The sequence below is a fragment of the Scylla paramamosain genome, chromosome 33 (genome assembly GCF_035594125.1).
Source record: "Scylla paramamosain isolate STU-SP2022 chromosome 33, ASM3559412v1, whole genome shotgun sequence".
Classification (NCBI taxonomy): domain Eukaryota; kingdom Metazoa; phylum Arthropoda; class Malacostraca; order Decapoda; family Portunidae; genus Scylla; species Scylla paramamosain.
Window position 1 is genome coordinate 17,792,368 of NC_087183.1, and position 16,941 is coordinate 17,809,308.

A 16,941-nucleotide genomic window follows, 5' to 3' on the forward strand; every position below is an offset into this window, starting at 1 on the left:
AGTACCTCAGTGATAACACAGCCGAGAGAAACTAGAAACAGGAGCACAATGAGAGTAGGGAGTACTGTTCGTAGAAACTGAGCGACCAACACGCTTTCAAGACCCTTACGGAAATCTGTACGTGAGCGAGAGTACCTTAGTGATAACAGCAAAGAGAAAACAGAAACAAGAGTACCATGGGAGTAAAGTAACTAGAGACAGACAAACCAGAGAGAGAGAGATAGGCAGAGAGAAAAGTAACATTTGATTTTAAAGAGTACATCCGTTAATCATCCAAAACTAACTGAGAGACAAACCAGAAAGAGACAGACAGAGAGAAAAGTAACGTTACATCAGTTTACCATTCCCGATTTTAATTAGAGGGAGACAAACCAGAGAGAGAGAGAGAGAGAGAGAGAGAGAGAGAGAGAGAGAGAGAGAGAGAGAGAGAAAGTAACGTTACATCACTTCACCATTCTCAACTAACTAGAGACAAACAAACCAGAGACAGAGAGAGAAAAAAGTAACATTTGATTTAGAAACGGCACAAAAATTAACCATCGCGAACTAACTACAAAGAGGAACAAACCAGAGAGAAGTGACGGGAAATTAAAAAGTTGACACCAGTTCATCATAGCTAGCGATGCCCGGTTAAGGCTCAGCGTGACTGGTCAAATGCTACATACTCGTACACTCACCTTCATTCACCTGACCGGGTTTCGTCATCTCCCGAACCAGTTGAGAAAGGTTGCCCCCCGTGAGAGAGAGAGAGAGAGAGAGAGAGAGAGAGAGAGAGAGAGAGAGAGAGAGAGAGAGAGAGAGAGAGAGATGAGGGGAAGAAAGTAGTAATGAGCTACATATGTTTGGCGAAATGAAATGCATGAATGAAATAAAGAAAGGATGAGGAAAGGACGTTGACAAATGAGAGAGAGAGAGAGAGAGAGAGAGAGAGAGAGAGAGAGAGAGAGAGAGAGAGAGAGAGAGAGAGAGAGAGAGAGAAGGGATGAGATTGCAAAAACAAGATAAAATGTTAAATATATTAATAAAACGATAATAAAATTCAATGTAGATGTTTAAGGTGATTATGATATATATATATATATATATATATATATATATATATATATATATATATATATATATATATATATATATATATATATATATATATATATATATACACACATACACACACACACACACACACAGAGAGAGAGAGAGAGAGAGAGAGAGAGAGAGAGAGAGAGAGAGAGAGAGAGAGAGAGAGAGAGAGAGAGAGAGTACCTACTTAACTACGTCTGTGAAAGGGAAAGTAGATTAAGCCGTACATAGATATTAGTGTGTGTGTGTGTGTGTGTGTGTGTGTGTGTGTGGGAAGGATGCTGAGAAAGGTTAATCATAATACATTTCACTTTCTACTGTTGTAATAGTGACAGCGATGGTGACAAGGGGGACAGAGAGGGTGAGGGGGAGGGAGTCACTTCCGGCCCCCAGGGTACTGCACTGATTATGTATGCTGATGATGATGATGTTGGTGATGCAATAATAGTGATGCTGGTGATTTAGTTTCCTATGTATGTTGTTATCATGTTTATTGTTTCTCTTATATTTCTCTTTCTTTCATCTACTCTTTCTTTATTTCGTGTTTTTATTTTGTTTATTTATTGATTTTCTGTTTTTTTTTTCATTTAATATTCCTTTTCCTTTCTTTCTTCTTTTATTTTATCCTGTGATTTTTTTCTTTTTCTGTACATTAATTTTTCTCTTTCTTCTTTATTTACTTCTTCTTATATTTACTTTATTTCCTTTTATTCTCTCCTTTGTCTCCTGTGTTTCTTTCCTTGTTTTTATCTTTCTCCTTCACTCGCTTCTTCTCCTCCCTCACTTTTTTATCTATTTTTCCTTTATTTTTTGTTTGGTTGTGAACTTATCTTCGACCTTCTCTTTATTTTTTTTATTTTTCTTATATTTTTGCTTCTCAATCGTGTTTTTTTTTCCTTCGGGTTGTTTATATTCAGTCTTCCATGCCAACTTTTATTCTCATTTACTTCTCCTTTTTTTTTTCTTGCATTATTGGGATTGGTTGCGCCCTATACGTGGCTACTACTCTCACTTTTCCTGTAGTAGTAGTAGTAGTAGTAGTAGTAGTAGTAGTAGTAGTAGTAGTAGTAGTAGTAATAGTTCCTTCGTATTTCTTCGTATTTTCTACTACTACTACTACTACTACTATAAATCTACGTACTACTACTTCTTGTTCTTTCTTTCTTCCTTTCTTCTTTCCTTTCTTCTTTATTTCTTTTTGTTCTCGTTCTGCTTGTTCTCCTCCTCCCCTTCTTCTAAATCTACATGGCTTCAGATCATCCATCTTCTTCTTTATATTCTTTCCTTTCCTTTGTTTTCTTCCGCCTTCATCAACCACTGTTAAACTCACATCAACAGGTGGCGAGACCCTCCCCTGCTCTTCCTCCTCCCCTTCCTCCTGATCACGCTCCTCTGTGTTCTCAGCTGTTCCTTCCTCCACTCCTCCCCATACTCTCCCTCTCCTCCTTCTCTGCCTCCTCCTCCTCCTCCTCTGGTACTGTCTTCTTCCTGGTTCGGCAACTGGTGTCATGTTTACTTGTGTCCATCTAGCGGGCCCCCTCTTGTGTGACGCGTGCCTCTCTCTCTCTCTCTCTCTCTCTCTCTCTCTCTCTCTCTCTCTCTCTCTCTCTCTCTCTCTCTCTCTCTCTCTCTCGAAATCCCACGATTATCCTCAGGCTACGAAGGAAGCAAGAACAGATCGGGGGAAGGAGGGAAGATGAAGAAGGAAAGGAGGGAGAGAAAAGTAGAAAGAAAGTAATTAATCAGTGACATTTCTCTCTCTCTCTCTCTCTCTCTCTCTCTCTCTCTCTCTCTCTCTCTCTCTCTCTCTCTCTCTCTCTCTCTCTCTCTCTCTCTCTCTCTCTCTCCATGATCAGTAACATTCCTTCTATCCCTCCTCTTTTTCTTTCCTTCTTTCGATATCTCCCTCTCTCTCCCTCCCTTCTCTTTCCCCCTCTTTCGCTTACCATAAACTGCCTGAAACCCAGAGAGAGAGAGAGAGAGAGAGAGAGAGAGAGAGAGAGAGAGAGAGCATAACTGGGTAAGGTGTTCCCGGTCATGCTCCAGGCTTTGATTAGATACACCTGACGAAAGAAGCCAAGACTCGTGACTGGAATATGTAACTGTTAAGTCTTCAGTCACTCCTCTTCCTCCTCACCCAACACTTCGTGAGGGAGGCAAATGTACTAATGCATTCAAGTCCCTCGTTATTGGAGTTATAGGTACTGTTAATTCGCAGTCAATGGAACGCATATGTGACTTTTCTTCCAGTTTTCCAACATTGCTTTCGTAACTTAGAAGTCATGATTCTTGTACTCTGGGAAAGAAACGGTATTTAAATAGTGATGTTACTGGAAAAATGTAGCACGACAAAATTAACGAGGAAAAAAAAAAGAGAAAGGAATAATGAATGATATGAATAATTAGAACTTAATTGGTAAAGCGAGAGTAAAAAAAAAAAGAAAGAAAAAAGAGGAGGAGCAAGAGGATATAAAAAAGATAATACTGCAAATAAGATGGATAAAGATAACAAATAAATATGATTTATGAAAGTTTAAGCGAGGATGAGAGGGAGGAGTAGGATAAGGTTTAGAGGCATGAATATTAAAGGATACACACTCATATATATGGATATTACTGTAAATAAGAAGGAAGAGAAAGAAAAATGACAATGACTAATGGAAGGTTGATATAATATGAGGAGAAAGAAGGAGATAACGTATAGAGGCAGGGAAAAGGAAGGCATCATGTCACATAGAGGGAGAGAGAAGAAAGATGAGGAGATATTTAAAATGTAGAGGCAGGAGAAAGAGGAAGAGAAGATGACATGTACGTAGAGGATGCAGAAAGAAAAGGAGGAATAGGAGAAGGATAAGGTTATAGGCAAGAATGTTAAGCCGGTATGCATATTGATCACTTATGAAGTATTCGGTGCCAAGCCTCCCTCCCTCTCCTTCCTTGCGGGCTGTTGGAGGTCAGTTACCCTTCCTCCTCCTCCTCCTCCTCCTGCAGGGAAGACTGTCATCCCATCCCTTCTGGCTCTGTTGGTCCTTTTGTCCTGCGGGAGGTAACGGCGAAGAGAGAGAGAGAGAGAGAGAGAGAGAGAGAGAGAGAGAGAGATTTAAGGTCCATACGCTAATCATGTTTGCTGGAGGGTAACGTATGACATTCTCTCTCTCTCTCTCTCTCTCTCTGACTGGAATCAAGTGAAGTTCCACTCTTGTGACTGACCGTGACTGACTGACTGGCTCGGTTGACTGGCGGTGTTGCTGAGCTGGCTAACTGACTGTATGACTGGAGGCGAGAGGTAGGAGGAGGAGGAGGGGCATTCACCTTCACTCCATACCAGGTGGTGGAGGAAGAGTGACCGCGTATAATTTATCTCTCCCCCCCCCCCCCCCCCCCCCCCCCTCTCTCTCTCTCTCTCTCTCTCTCTCTCTCTCTCCTCCCTTCCTTCCTTCCTTCCTTCCTTCGCCCACTTCCTCATTCCTCCCTCGTGTTTTTTTTTTATTTATTTTTTTTGTCTGTCATTCTATTTTGTCCACAAACACTGCGAACCGTGAAAATAATATGTAATTTTATGTAATTGATTCTCCTCTCTCTCTCTCTCTCTCTCTCTATCTCTCTCTCTCTCTCTCTTCCTCTCTCTCTCTCGTCTCTCTCTCTCTCTCTCTCTCTCTCAGTGTAACCGTAGTTGAAATTATCTTTATTTTTTACCACAAATGATAAAGGTGTAGTTACCTGGTGGTTCTGATGACTAACTTGTACTCTTTCTACCTCCCTCTCCTCTTTCTTTATTCCTTTATTTGCCTCCTTTCATTCTTCTTTTCTTTATTCCTTCATTCATCGTTCCATTCTTCTTTCCTTTCCATCTACCTTGTTTCATTCTTCCTTCAGTGTACATCTTCATCTATCTTTTCCATCTTTCCCTTACTACTTTTACTTTACTACTTCATTCTTACTTCCTTTATTCCTCCATCTATCTTCCATCCATCATTCACATCACTTTTCTTTCTCCTTCCATTCTTTCCTCTCTTATTCCTCGATCCATCTCCTTCCATTCTTTCCCTTCTTCTCTCATCTATCTGTCTCTTTGCATCCTTCTTTTCTTACCTCCTCCACTCATCTCCTTCTGTTCTTCCTTCTCTAAACTATTCCTTTCCTCCAGTTCAGCATTCTACTTGTGTTTCTATTTTGTTTCTTTCATAATGACACCTTTTTGTCTCCTTCACACTTTCCTTTCCTTACTGTTTCTCTCTTTTGCCTCCTTCTTGTCTCTCCAATACCTGGCTTTCTTCTTTCCCCTGTCTTTTCATTCTAAACTAAACAGCTTTTGTGTTTTCCTCCATTCCTTCTTTCATTTTATACTTCTTTCCCTTCTTTTTTTTGGTTTTCCTGTCTCACTCTCCTTCTTCCTTTCCTTCTTTTCCTTCATTAGTTCTCCTGCCTCTCCTTCATTATTTCTTACTACTATCTCTCTCTTCCCTTCCTTGCTTACCTTCTTCCCTCCTCTTCTTAACTAGTTTCCTCTCTCTTTCCTCTGTTATCTTCCCTGACCATCTCTCTCTCTCTCTCTCTCTCTCTCTCTCTCTCTCTCTCTCTCTCTCTCTCTCTCTCTCTCTCTCTCTCTCTCTCTCTCTCTCTCTCTCTCTCTCTCTCTCTCTCTCCTTTCCTTCACTAGTCTCCTTTCTCCTTCCTTCCTTACTTACCTTCCTTGGCCATCTTTCTCTCTTTCTCCTTTCTTCCTTCCCTTCTTCCCTCCTCTCCTTCACTAGTTTCCCTGCCTCTCCCTTCCCACGACCACACACCAGGTAACTGCAGCCTCAAGCCAATTATGGGAATTTCTCTTCAGGTACAGACCCATCCATCTCCTTTGGTCTCTCCTTCACCATACAGCTGTCTGTCACTCTCTCTCTCTCTCTCTTCTCTCTCTCTCTCTCTCTCTCTCATCTCTCTCTCCTCTCTCTCTCTCTCTCTCTCTCTCCTCTCTCCTCTCTCTCTCTCTCTCTCTGTCATTATATGTTTTTTTTTTATGCCTTATCATGATTTAACCCTTGTCTTTCTTTGTTTCTGTTCGTTAATGTGGTTTTTGTATCTTTCTTGTCTATTTGTATTTTTCTTTTATCATGCATTCTCATTTGCCTAGTCTCATGTCACCAGGCCTGCATCTATGTAAACACACAATTTATCCCACCAGCTCTTTTATTCACCACATTGACTTCAAATCCTCAAGATTATTCCCTATATGCTGAGGATGAATAAAATCAACTACGTAACCCATGTCTCACTTATTGCATACCTCCTACAGACTTCAAATACTCAAATTTATCCCCTGTATGCTAGGAAAAAATTTAACTCGGCTATTTTACCCATAACTCGCTCACTGCATTCCTTCCCCAGCCTTCAAGTACTCATAAATATTCCCCATATGCACTAAGTTACAATAAATTCATCTATTTAACTCACCACACAGACTCCAAATACTCAAGATTACTCCCTGTGTATTAAATATGAATAACTTCAACTATTTAACTCCCCAAACTAACTACAAGGCTCCCCCAGACACCACTAAGCATCATCCCTTATTTCAGGTCCTGGATATCGGCTTCAACCTCATCCCTGAGATCCCAGTGGAAGGCTTCAGAGGCATCAAGTCCCCTAACACTCTTGGCTCTGGATGGCAACCCCTTAACCATTGTCCCTGAGTCAGCCTTTGCCCACCTTACATCCTCTCTAAGGGGCCTGTCGCTGGGTAAGAGAGAGAGTGAGAGAGAGAGAGAGAGAGAGAGAGAGAGGAGAGAGAGAGAGAGAGAGAGAGAGAGGGTGGTGGGGGGAGGAATGTGAAGGAGGGAGAGTAGGGAGGGAAGGAAAGGAAGAAAGGAGTGAAGGAGAGTATGTGAAAGGGAGGGAGGTGGAGTAGGGAAGGAAGGTCAGCCTGAAGGACGGAGTAAAGGGAAGATGTGAAGGAGAAAGTGAGAGTTAGGCTGGAATGTACATACCTACATTGCTGTGAGAGAGGGAGAGAGAGATGAGAGAGAGAGTGAGAGAGAGAGAGAGAGAGAGAGAGAGGAGAGAGAGAGAGAGAGAGAGAGAGAGAGAGAGAGAGAGAGAGAGAGGAGAGAGAGAGAGAGAGAGAGAGAGAGAGAGTTTGGTGTTTACTTATCATAATTATACTTAGAATAATTAAGGAAGCAGTGGATGTTATTTTTATTATTTAAATTTATACATATGAATTATCTTATTTAAGTATGATTCAGTCTTTTTAATCACCAGTTGCCACCACCACCACCACCACCACTACCACCACTACTAATGCACACACACACACACACACACACACACACACACACACACACACACACACACACACACACACACACACACACACACACACACACACACACACACACACACATAATGTGTGTGTGTCTCTTATCATTCTCTGAAATATAACTATATTCACCAACTAGATATTAACTGCATTGACAAGTACATCAGAATTTAATATCTTCACCACCATCACCACAGTCACTACCACATACACACATCTACTTTCTTTCTCACCTAAAATTTTCTTCCTAAAATTTTCTTTCTTTATCTAATGATTTTCCTCAGATATCCTTACCACCACCACTAGTACTTTATCACACACACACATACACACACACACTCCTGAAGCTTTCTTCCTCACCTAAAGTTTCCTTCCTCACATAAACTTTCCTCAAATTTCACTACCACCACCACCACCACCACTACTACCACCACTATCACACACACACACACACACACACACACACACACACACACACACACACACACACACACACACACACACACACACACACACACACACACACACACACACACACACACACATCTAACATTTCCTCCCTTCCCAGGTGGTCGTTTCCTGAAGTGTGACTGTCGCATGGCGTGGGTGCCCAGGTGGATCACAGACTATGACCTCCAGGTGACCTCTCGTGAGCGCAACCCTCAGTTCTGTGGCCAGCCTCCTGAGCACCGAGACAAGTCTTTCTACCAACTCAATGAGGCAGAGATGACATGCGAAGACGGCTCCTCCCCGGCCTTCTCCCTTCCACCCCCTGCCTCCACCACCTCTCCTCCCAAGACATCCACCTCCTCCTCCTCATCCACATCTATTTCCTCTACTTCTGCAACCAAACGGGCCACCACCACCACCACCACCACCACCGCCATTACGACTACCACAACCACTACTGCTAAACCTGAGGTGAGAGAGAGAGATAGAGAGAGAGAGAGAGAGAGAGAGATGCTTGTTATTCAAACCCTCACTTGGACTCACTTCCTTGCATACATCATCTCCATTGACCTGACCTTTTGACATCCACAGGCAGCATCATTCCGACCCGGCGAGGTGCTCCATGCTGGGTCAAGTGGCACAGGTCACGTAGGGTCAGTACAGCGCGGCCCTGGAGGGGAGGCACCAAGACGAGGAGGAGGAAGAGGAGGGGGAGGGAGACAAGGAAATGATATCCCTCCTCCACCACCCACTCGATCACAGCAACGCCCTGCCACTGTTCTTGAGAGGCCAGCCAATCAACCTGTGCCTTCCTCCCCCTCAAGACCCAACCTGGTACTAAGAAACAAGGAGCAGGATGACCATGATGACAGGTTCTTTGGCCAGGCTTCAGGACCCTATGTAGAGGAGGTATGTAGCTGGTGTAGTGGCTGTAGTAAGTATAAGGTGGTGGCAATAGCTGTTGTAGTAGTAGAGGAGGTATTTAGGTGCTTGTAGGAGGCAGTGAGATAGTAGTAATACTAGTGTATGAGCTGTGAAGTTAGTGTCATTATTAGTGTCATTGGAACTATTGGCTTTCTCCTAGTGGTGGCTGTAGTTGGTAATGGTAGTGTTAGTAGTTGTAATTGTAGTAGTGCTGTTACTAGTGTCTATGACATTATAAACACTTTTCTTGTACTGTTGGTATCCCAGTGTTGCATTGAGTTGTATTATCTGTTTATGCTAGAAAAAAAACATTATCCAGTCAACTGACAAAACACAAAAACTAAGAAAAATATTAGTATACATACATGAAATCCAAGTATTTTATCTCTATGCTTCCTGTAACTTTATGAAACATCCCATTGCTGGAGAAAATATTAGTATACATACATGAAATACTATTGCTTTGCCCCTTTTTCTTCCTGTACCTTTATGAAACATCCCCACAAGTCCTCACCCTGCCTTACCTCTCTCAGGTCATTGTGCAGGATGCTTACAGGAAGGAGAACTCCGTCATCATCCAGTGGGACTCCGAGGTGTCCAACATCCTAGGCTTCAGGGTTGTGTACAGACTCTTTGGGGACAAGACATTCAAGGTGAGGCTCCATGAATACCCACTAAGCTCTCATCTTTTCAGCAACCAATCCCTGTCATGGAGTATACAGATTAAGAGCATAAGGACATAAGGGAAGCTGCAAGAAGTCTTCAGGCCTACATGTGGCAGTCCTTCTATGAAATATATCTATTTCCACCTATCATCCTCATCCATAAATTTGTTATATCTTTTAAAGCTCCCTACTAATTCAGCATTAATAACTTGATCACTGAGTCTATTCCATTTTCCTGCCACCCTATTTGAGAATCAATTTCATCCTATTTTATTATTTTGTGTCCTGTCCTGATTAATAAAGCACTCTTGCACATATATTGTACAGATAATAATAAGTATTCATTATCTATTACTCCTTGACAAATATCCACTAATCTCTTGTCTCTTTAATGCCCAGAAATATTCCAATTGTTATACCAATTAATAAAGAAATCATGTATATTTGCTGATAATTATTCACTATTTATTATTCCTTTGATGATGGTTGTTATCACTTTACTCTTTATTATTATTGGTTGTTACTGTCTTACTGCATACTATTGTTTCTCCACAAGTCTCTTGTCATAAGAGTCTCGTATGCAAATGAATATGAGCCTTATGTACTCTTGCCTCATCTGTTTTATTCACTGTCAGCTTGGACCACCTCTAGCTGCCTCAGAGCGAGAGTTCAAGATCAAGAATGTCCCCACGCAGGAGTGTATCGTGGTGTGTGTTGTGTCCCTGGAAGACACCAACGTGACCCCTGACAGGTGAGTGATGGCAGGAGACAGGTGTTAGAGGTGTTTGAGTGTATTATGTGGTTCCTTTCCTTCTCAGTATTCTTAGACTACAAGTTTTTATTTCACCCTTTTATGTCTCTCATGCCTCCAGTATTCCTTCTTTCCATATCCTTCATTAACTTTTCTATTGTTATCTTTATTTCACCTCCAGTAAGTACTTTTCACATCTACCATCTCCCTTTCCTTATCAGTATTCTTACACCACCTCTTTCATCTCTCATTCCTCCATCCATCCTTTTTTTCCCTATCCTTCAATATCCAGTTATTTTTCCTTTCATAACTCTATCACTCCTCCTGCAGCGTTCAAAACTCCCAGTGTCGAGAAATTCGCACAGAGACCTCAGCAGCAATGCACATGGACACAATCATCATAGCAGCGTCAGCAGCAATCTGTGGCACGGTCATCATTGCAGTCGTCGTTTTCATCTGCTGCAACAGGAAACGCAGCAGTGACTCAAGGGGAGAAGCATGGCATTCCTTCAGTCCTCGGTGCATCCTCGCCTCCCTTGGCCTCCCTTGGGACCTTAGGTGCAGGTGTTGGGGGCACAGGAGGAAAGCCAGACTGGGACACCCTCTCCATGTACTCTCAGAGGTCCATCCCACGTGCCAGGATGTACCATATGGATAAAGGTGAACAAAATGTTGGCTTGCATTAGTATATTAAAGTCAGGTTGCTATTGATGCAAGGGTTTGGTTCTGCTATCAACCTGCATTATACATGATTTGTGTCAGTTCTAATTCTCCCATGCACAGCCCCCTCTCACTAACATAAACTTAGACACACCCTTTCATAATGCCAAGACAGTCTCTCACAACTCTCACTCCACAGGCTCAGTAAATAATGGATTTGTGCCTGATGATGCACGGTCCCACTTCTCCCATGCCTCGTCCAGACACATCCCCCGTGCACGCTCCATGGCAGATGGACAGAGCCAGAGGTCTTACTCAGCTCTCAGTGCCTCCAATCTTCGTGCACCAAGCTTCTCTGCAGGCTTGGGACTCTCCAGACAAGGTTGGTGAAATGGAGAATATGCTTGAAATTAGTGAATGATATCAAGTTAATGGAAATGTGTTAGGGGTGAGTGAAAAGGATGCTTGAAATTATTGAAAGAAGTAGAATTATGAGAGATATGTGTTTTCTTATTTGTTCTGCTTCTTTGAGTGTGATTGCTTTCCTGATGTTTAATTGAATTATAGCATGGTTTACATTATTATTATTATTATTATTATTATTATTATTATTATTATTATTATTATAATTATTATTATTACTATTAGAAGTGGTAGTAGTAGTAGTAGTAGTAGTAGTAGTAGTAGTAGTAGTAGTAGTAGCAGTAGCAGCAGTAGTATGTATGCATTAGCATTACTATCATTATTTTTACTATTTTCATCTTCTATTTTATGCACAACACACTGCAACATGCAAGGGTATTCCAATATTCTCTGTATGGGACACACTGGCTTGTGGTTCTGAAGGAAGGGGCAACACAAGGCTCGGCAAGTCACTCAACACTCATGAAATCCATGGTCTTGTTTCTTTGTATTGTATTGATATGATGGCAAAATACTGATGGTTTCTTTGGTAAACATTGATAATACAGAGTGTGTGTGTGTGTGTGTGTGTGTGTGTGTGTGTGTGTGTGTGTGTGTGTTTTATGCTTTACGTAGTTGTGATATATAGGAAAGGAATTTTACTTGTACTGTCCCATCTTTATATCAACTGTTGTCCAATTTGTCTTTAAAATTATGAGTACTTTTTTTCATATGGATCACTTAATTCCTCTTCTAGTTCATTCCATGTTTCTGAGTGTGTGTGTGTGTGTGTGTGTGTGTGTGTGTTTTGGCATACAGTGAAACATGAAGAAAATAAGCTTGGCTGTATATTGAAAGAGTAAAGATGAGGATGATTTGATCTGTATGAGGTATGAGGCATCCTTTCAACATGGTAGGATGTGTGACTGTGAATGAGTGAGATGGACAGTTTCCTTCTCTGTATCGCACATCTGTGTTGCTGAGGACCTAAAGGGGAAGGGAGGGAGGAGGAGATGCAGGCTGGTCTTTTCATGGTCGCTGTCAGTGTCGTTGTTTGGTGGTGGTGGTTGTGGTGGTGGCGGCAGCCAGAAGTGCCAAACTGTGTTCACCTTCTGAGTGAAGTGTTTACCCTTAAGACCCCATGTTTTGTTCATGGGTGAAGGAAAGCTAACTAGAATGGTTTGAAGGGTGCTTAGGGAGACACCAGAACCAAGCTGTGTTCCCTTGCCCTTTAGAGTGGAGTGCTTATCATTAAGACCTCATGTGTTGTTCATGGGTGAAGGAAACCTAACTAGAGTTATTTGAAGAGTGCTTAGGGAGACACCAGTGGCAAGCTGTCTTCCCCTGCCCCTCAGAATGTCTTGTTCAAGGGCGAGGGAAAACTTAGGGGTGCTTAGAGAGACAAAAATGCCAAGCTGAGGACGCTGCTCTAGGGGTGTGTGTACCGTCCCTTTAGGGTCTGCATCGGGGTAGTGTGTGGCGCGAGGCTCTCTTAAACGACTCAGCACTCGGGCGTCAAGGCCTCGTCCGGCTGTGATGGTGGTGGTGGTGGTGGTGAAGCAGCCCCCCCACTCTAGTCCCTCCTCCCTCCAAACCCTCCCTCAGGTACGTCGGAGGACCTGACCTGACCCTGACCTCTGACATACCATTTGGAACCTCCCATCCAGACCTTTGAACCCTGATCCAGCCTCTCCCACCCATAACCTGACCTGACCTCCCACCCATCTGATGAGGACTAAGAGTGACCTAATACTTGCTTCCAATTGACCCGGATTTTAAGTCAACCTCCTACATAAGTGACCTACCAGGCTGACCTTGTGACCTCAGCCTGACCTGACACCAGTGAGAATGATAGCTAATTAATGCATAATTAAAGCTTTATGATAATCCTGATGAGCTCACTAAATTCAAATTACATATTAAGTTACTGTCACTTTTATTTGTAATTTGTTGCTTTCACTAATCAAAGGACTCTCTCTCTCTCTCTCTCTCTCTCTCTCTCTCTCTCTCTCTCTCTCTCTCTCTCTCTCTCTCTCTCTCTCTCTCTCTCTCTCTCTCTCTCTCTCTCTCTCTGTCTCTGTCTCTTACACTCACCTTACTGAACATATCAGAGAGAGAGAGAGAGAGAGAGAGAGAGAGAGAGAGAGAGAGAGAGAGAGAGAGAGAGAGAGAGAGAGACCATAATGACATTAATCACAGAACCTTGGGATGAAGTAGTGTTGTTCTTTGCTTGCCTTGTTTGTCTCTGTGTTGCTTCCATGTTGTCTGTCTGTCTGTGTTATTGCTTCTGTCCTGTTGCATTGTGTTGTTGCTGCTGTTGCAGTTTTGTGTGCCATCTGTCTGTGTGTATGGAAGAGAGAGAGAGAGAGAGAGAGAGAGAGAGAGAGAGAGAGAGAGAGAGAGAGAGAGAGAGAGAGAGAGAGAGAGAGAGAGAGAGAGAGAGAGAGAAAGTCACTCACATATACTAATAAAAAATGCAAAAAGCTTGAAGGAAAATAACAATAATGGTGTTTTATTTTTGTCTGTGTCTTGACGTAATAGATTATGTCCTAGTTACCGGTATTTTACATTTGTTTCTGTGATCTGCACTGTATAGGCATGCAAGATGGAGGATTACAATTAATTAAGCTGCAGTCATGTGTATTTCGCAGCATACTAAGCTTAACCCGCACCTGCACCTAAAATATAACATGACATGCCGTGTTGCTTTTCCCATCCTGTCTCACATATTGTTTTCCACTCAGCCTTTATTTGAGGATTGAGTGGAAGTTTGCATTGTTGATTTATTAGCTTAACTCAAATATTTCTCCATAGGGCACTTTTTAGGTTCTCTCTCTCTCTTTCTTTGTCTGTCCATTCCTCTGTCTTTCTATACCTATTCAGTTTCTTTTCTCTTTTCTCTAATATTCTCCTTCCTTTCTTCCTCCATCTTTTTTTCTCTATCTCTCTCTCTCTCTCTCTCTCTCTGTCCATTCCTTTCTCTCTCCCTATAGCTATTCAGTTCCTCTTCTCCTCTCTTCAATATCCTCCTTCCTTTCCTTTTTCCTTAGTCATCACCTTCCCTTTCTTTACATCACTGCATTCTTTCTCCTTCCCTCCCTCTATACCCATTCACTTTCTCTTCCTCTCCTTTTTCTAATGACCTTCTTTATTTCTTTCTCTGTTAGCCACCGCTTTTCCCTTCCCTGCATTATCACACTCTTCCTCTCTTCCTTACACACTTCTCCATTCCAGACCTCAGCCTGTCTCGCCAGTCCCTCGCCACCACACACTTCAGCGGCTCAGCCTTTGGACCGATAGCAGTGAATCCCAATGCCACCCCATATGCTCTAGGAGGGCCAGGATCTACTGTGGGCATGCCTCGGGTCACCTCCCAGCGTGGGGACAGGAGGCGACACCGTTCCAAGTCTCGGGAACGGTCCAGCTCTCGCCTCAGCCATGCCGGATCCACACACTCACTGACAGGTTATGACACTGATGGCTGGACGGACCATGACATGGACATTTATGTGGCCAGGAACCCTACACGGGGTGGCCTGGTCCAGCTGTAATAGTCACGGACACCAGTGGCACTTCAGCATACTTCTGCAATGCTTAGAGGTCATGGGAATCCTTCAAGTCATTCCTTTCCCCTCGATGCTGCAAGAATCTTCAGTGAAAAATTAAATGAAACAGAATCTTTCATATACATTCCCAGGGTATTTGTCCCTTCTCTCGAAGTTTATCTTGCTTTTCTCCTCAGTCTCCCACCACCTTATCCTCTCCCTCCAGGTGTCAGTCTTAAGGTATCGTCTTTTCTTCCAAACCTTCAACCCATATGGAGTTCTTCTATGTTGGTATGTTGTCATCAGTTGGTGGTGATGAAGTTATACTTGTTGTGAGGGTTAATTTGGAAATGCTCTTAACTGTTTCAGTCATCTGGAGATTGAACAGAAGAAAATAAGGGAAGCTACAAGAAGCTGCCAGACCTGCATGTGGCAGTCCCTGTATTGGCTGAGGCAGTGAGGAGGCTGTAGGTGTCATGTTTGGGTCATTATAAAGTTAATTCTATTTTCTTTGCTTCTGGTGAGGGCATGGTGTTAGTGGTAGTAGTGGTGGTGTGGCGGTCACCCTTTGTAGTGGTGGTGGTGGAGGTGTTGAGGGTAGTCTGAGGGTCATTGTTCAGGTCACCGCCTCACCACCACACAGCCAGGCCCTGATCCATCCTGTACAGTACATATATGTACTTCTCATCTTTCCAAGGATATTCTGAGATAGAGGGAGGGATTTATGGTAAAATTAATTTTTATTGATTATTTTCCTTATTCTTTTTTTGTGAATGAGATGATGAATGAATAAATAATTTAATATTCATACAATGATACCTTCATCTCATCATTATTAGCTATGTTTTTTGTTTATACAAGTTTATTTGGCTAAAACATTTTCAGTGAAGAGTGCAGTGCAGTGGTAATTATTATTGTGGCCCCATGCACCAACATGATGAGTCAGTGTAAATAGAACATTGATTTTATTTAAACCATGTTAGTCAGACAGAAGATATTTGGAGAAATGGAAATATCTATGCATCTTTTTTGTGAGAAATGCAAGCAGTCTTCTATCATGAGAAACTGAGGAGGTGACTGCTCTTCATCACCCTCCTGAATGGTGGTGAGCAGTGATGTGGGCTGTGTAGTGCAGTGACTTAAACTGAACAGGCCAGCCATCTCCTCTCTAGTCACACAGGACAAAGTGTGATGTGATGTGGTGTGAGATGTCTTGGCAGTTTGGGTGTCACTTAGACAACCAGATGACTCATATTCAGAGCTGGACAAAGATTTGATAGTTAAGTCGTGACTTTGTGTAGAAATTGTGTAACTTTGTGTGTGTGTGTGTGTGTGTGTGTGTGTGTTGGCAGTGACTACTTGCTCACTGTGCTTGCTGCTTCTCCCTCAGATTAATTTTCATTATTATATCAAAATGTATTTTCTTGTTTGTTCAATGTTAAATGCCCAAATAAGCTAATGATACTAATTCATAAGTTTTATAATTTATTCTAAACCATGTAGTCTACTTACTTCTTATCGTGAAAAGAGGAAGAACTCTACAAAATATAATTCCTCTAAATGAGTAAATGAGTGAAGTGGTAATCCCTTCCTCTGAATCTTTATACCTGCAGTGGGACAAGGCATGAAGTTTTGCCTTGACTACCCACACTCTTCTTGTAAGTGGAGCTTTGTGTGGAATATTCTGATATTCTAAATAGCAACTCATTATAAACCTTCATCATTGAGCATTTAAGGTACTCCTGTCAATATAACGTGTATATATGAATAGAAAGAGTTTGTCATGATACTGATGTTATGAACTTTATGCCAAGTGTCTGATAATGGCTTGATGTCAACTGCTAATGTCTTTGTTCATTTTTGTAAAAATAAACATTAAAAATATGTCCTGCATAATATGATACACAACCTAGGAGTTGAAGGAAGCAGAACTACACATTTCCCATTTGTAATGACAAACCTGGAAAAAATTATAAGTTAATAAATCAGAGGAATACCACACATATGGGGGATGAGGACTGAACAGTATATGCTTGTAAATAATTTCTCTGCCAGTAGGAGGACCATATATATTAGAATTTATAAATGATAAGCTGCCTCGCTTATGATATACATGAATTATGTATAAATACAAAAAAATATTAAATTTTCAGG

At 42.0% G+C, this 16,941-nt stretch overlaps 1 protein-coding gene across 1 annotated transcript in view; it reads left to right on the forward strand.

The window, feature by feature from the left end:
• Positions 1–16,673, forward strand: part of LOC135089859 (uncharacterized) — a 35,947-nt gene extending 19,274 nt beyond the window's left edge. The window contains 10 exon segments of the mRNA XM_063986005.1: positions 6,651–6,716; positions 6,718–6,811; positions 7,959–8,311; positions 8,432–8,749; positions 9,298–9,417; positions 10,065–10,180; positions 10,511–10,660; positions 10,662–10,840; positions 11,040–11,222; positions 14,477–16,673. Coding sequence (XP_063842075.1) covers positions 6,651–6,716; positions 6,718–6,811; positions 7,959–8,311; positions 8,432–8,749; positions 9,298–9,417; positions 10,065–10,180; positions 10,511–10,660; positions 10,662–10,840; positions 11,040–11,222; positions 14,477–14,793 — 1,896 coding nt within the window. The 3' untranslated portion in view covers positions 14,794–16,673.
• The last annotated feature ends 268 nt before the right edge of the window (positions 16,674–16,941 follow it).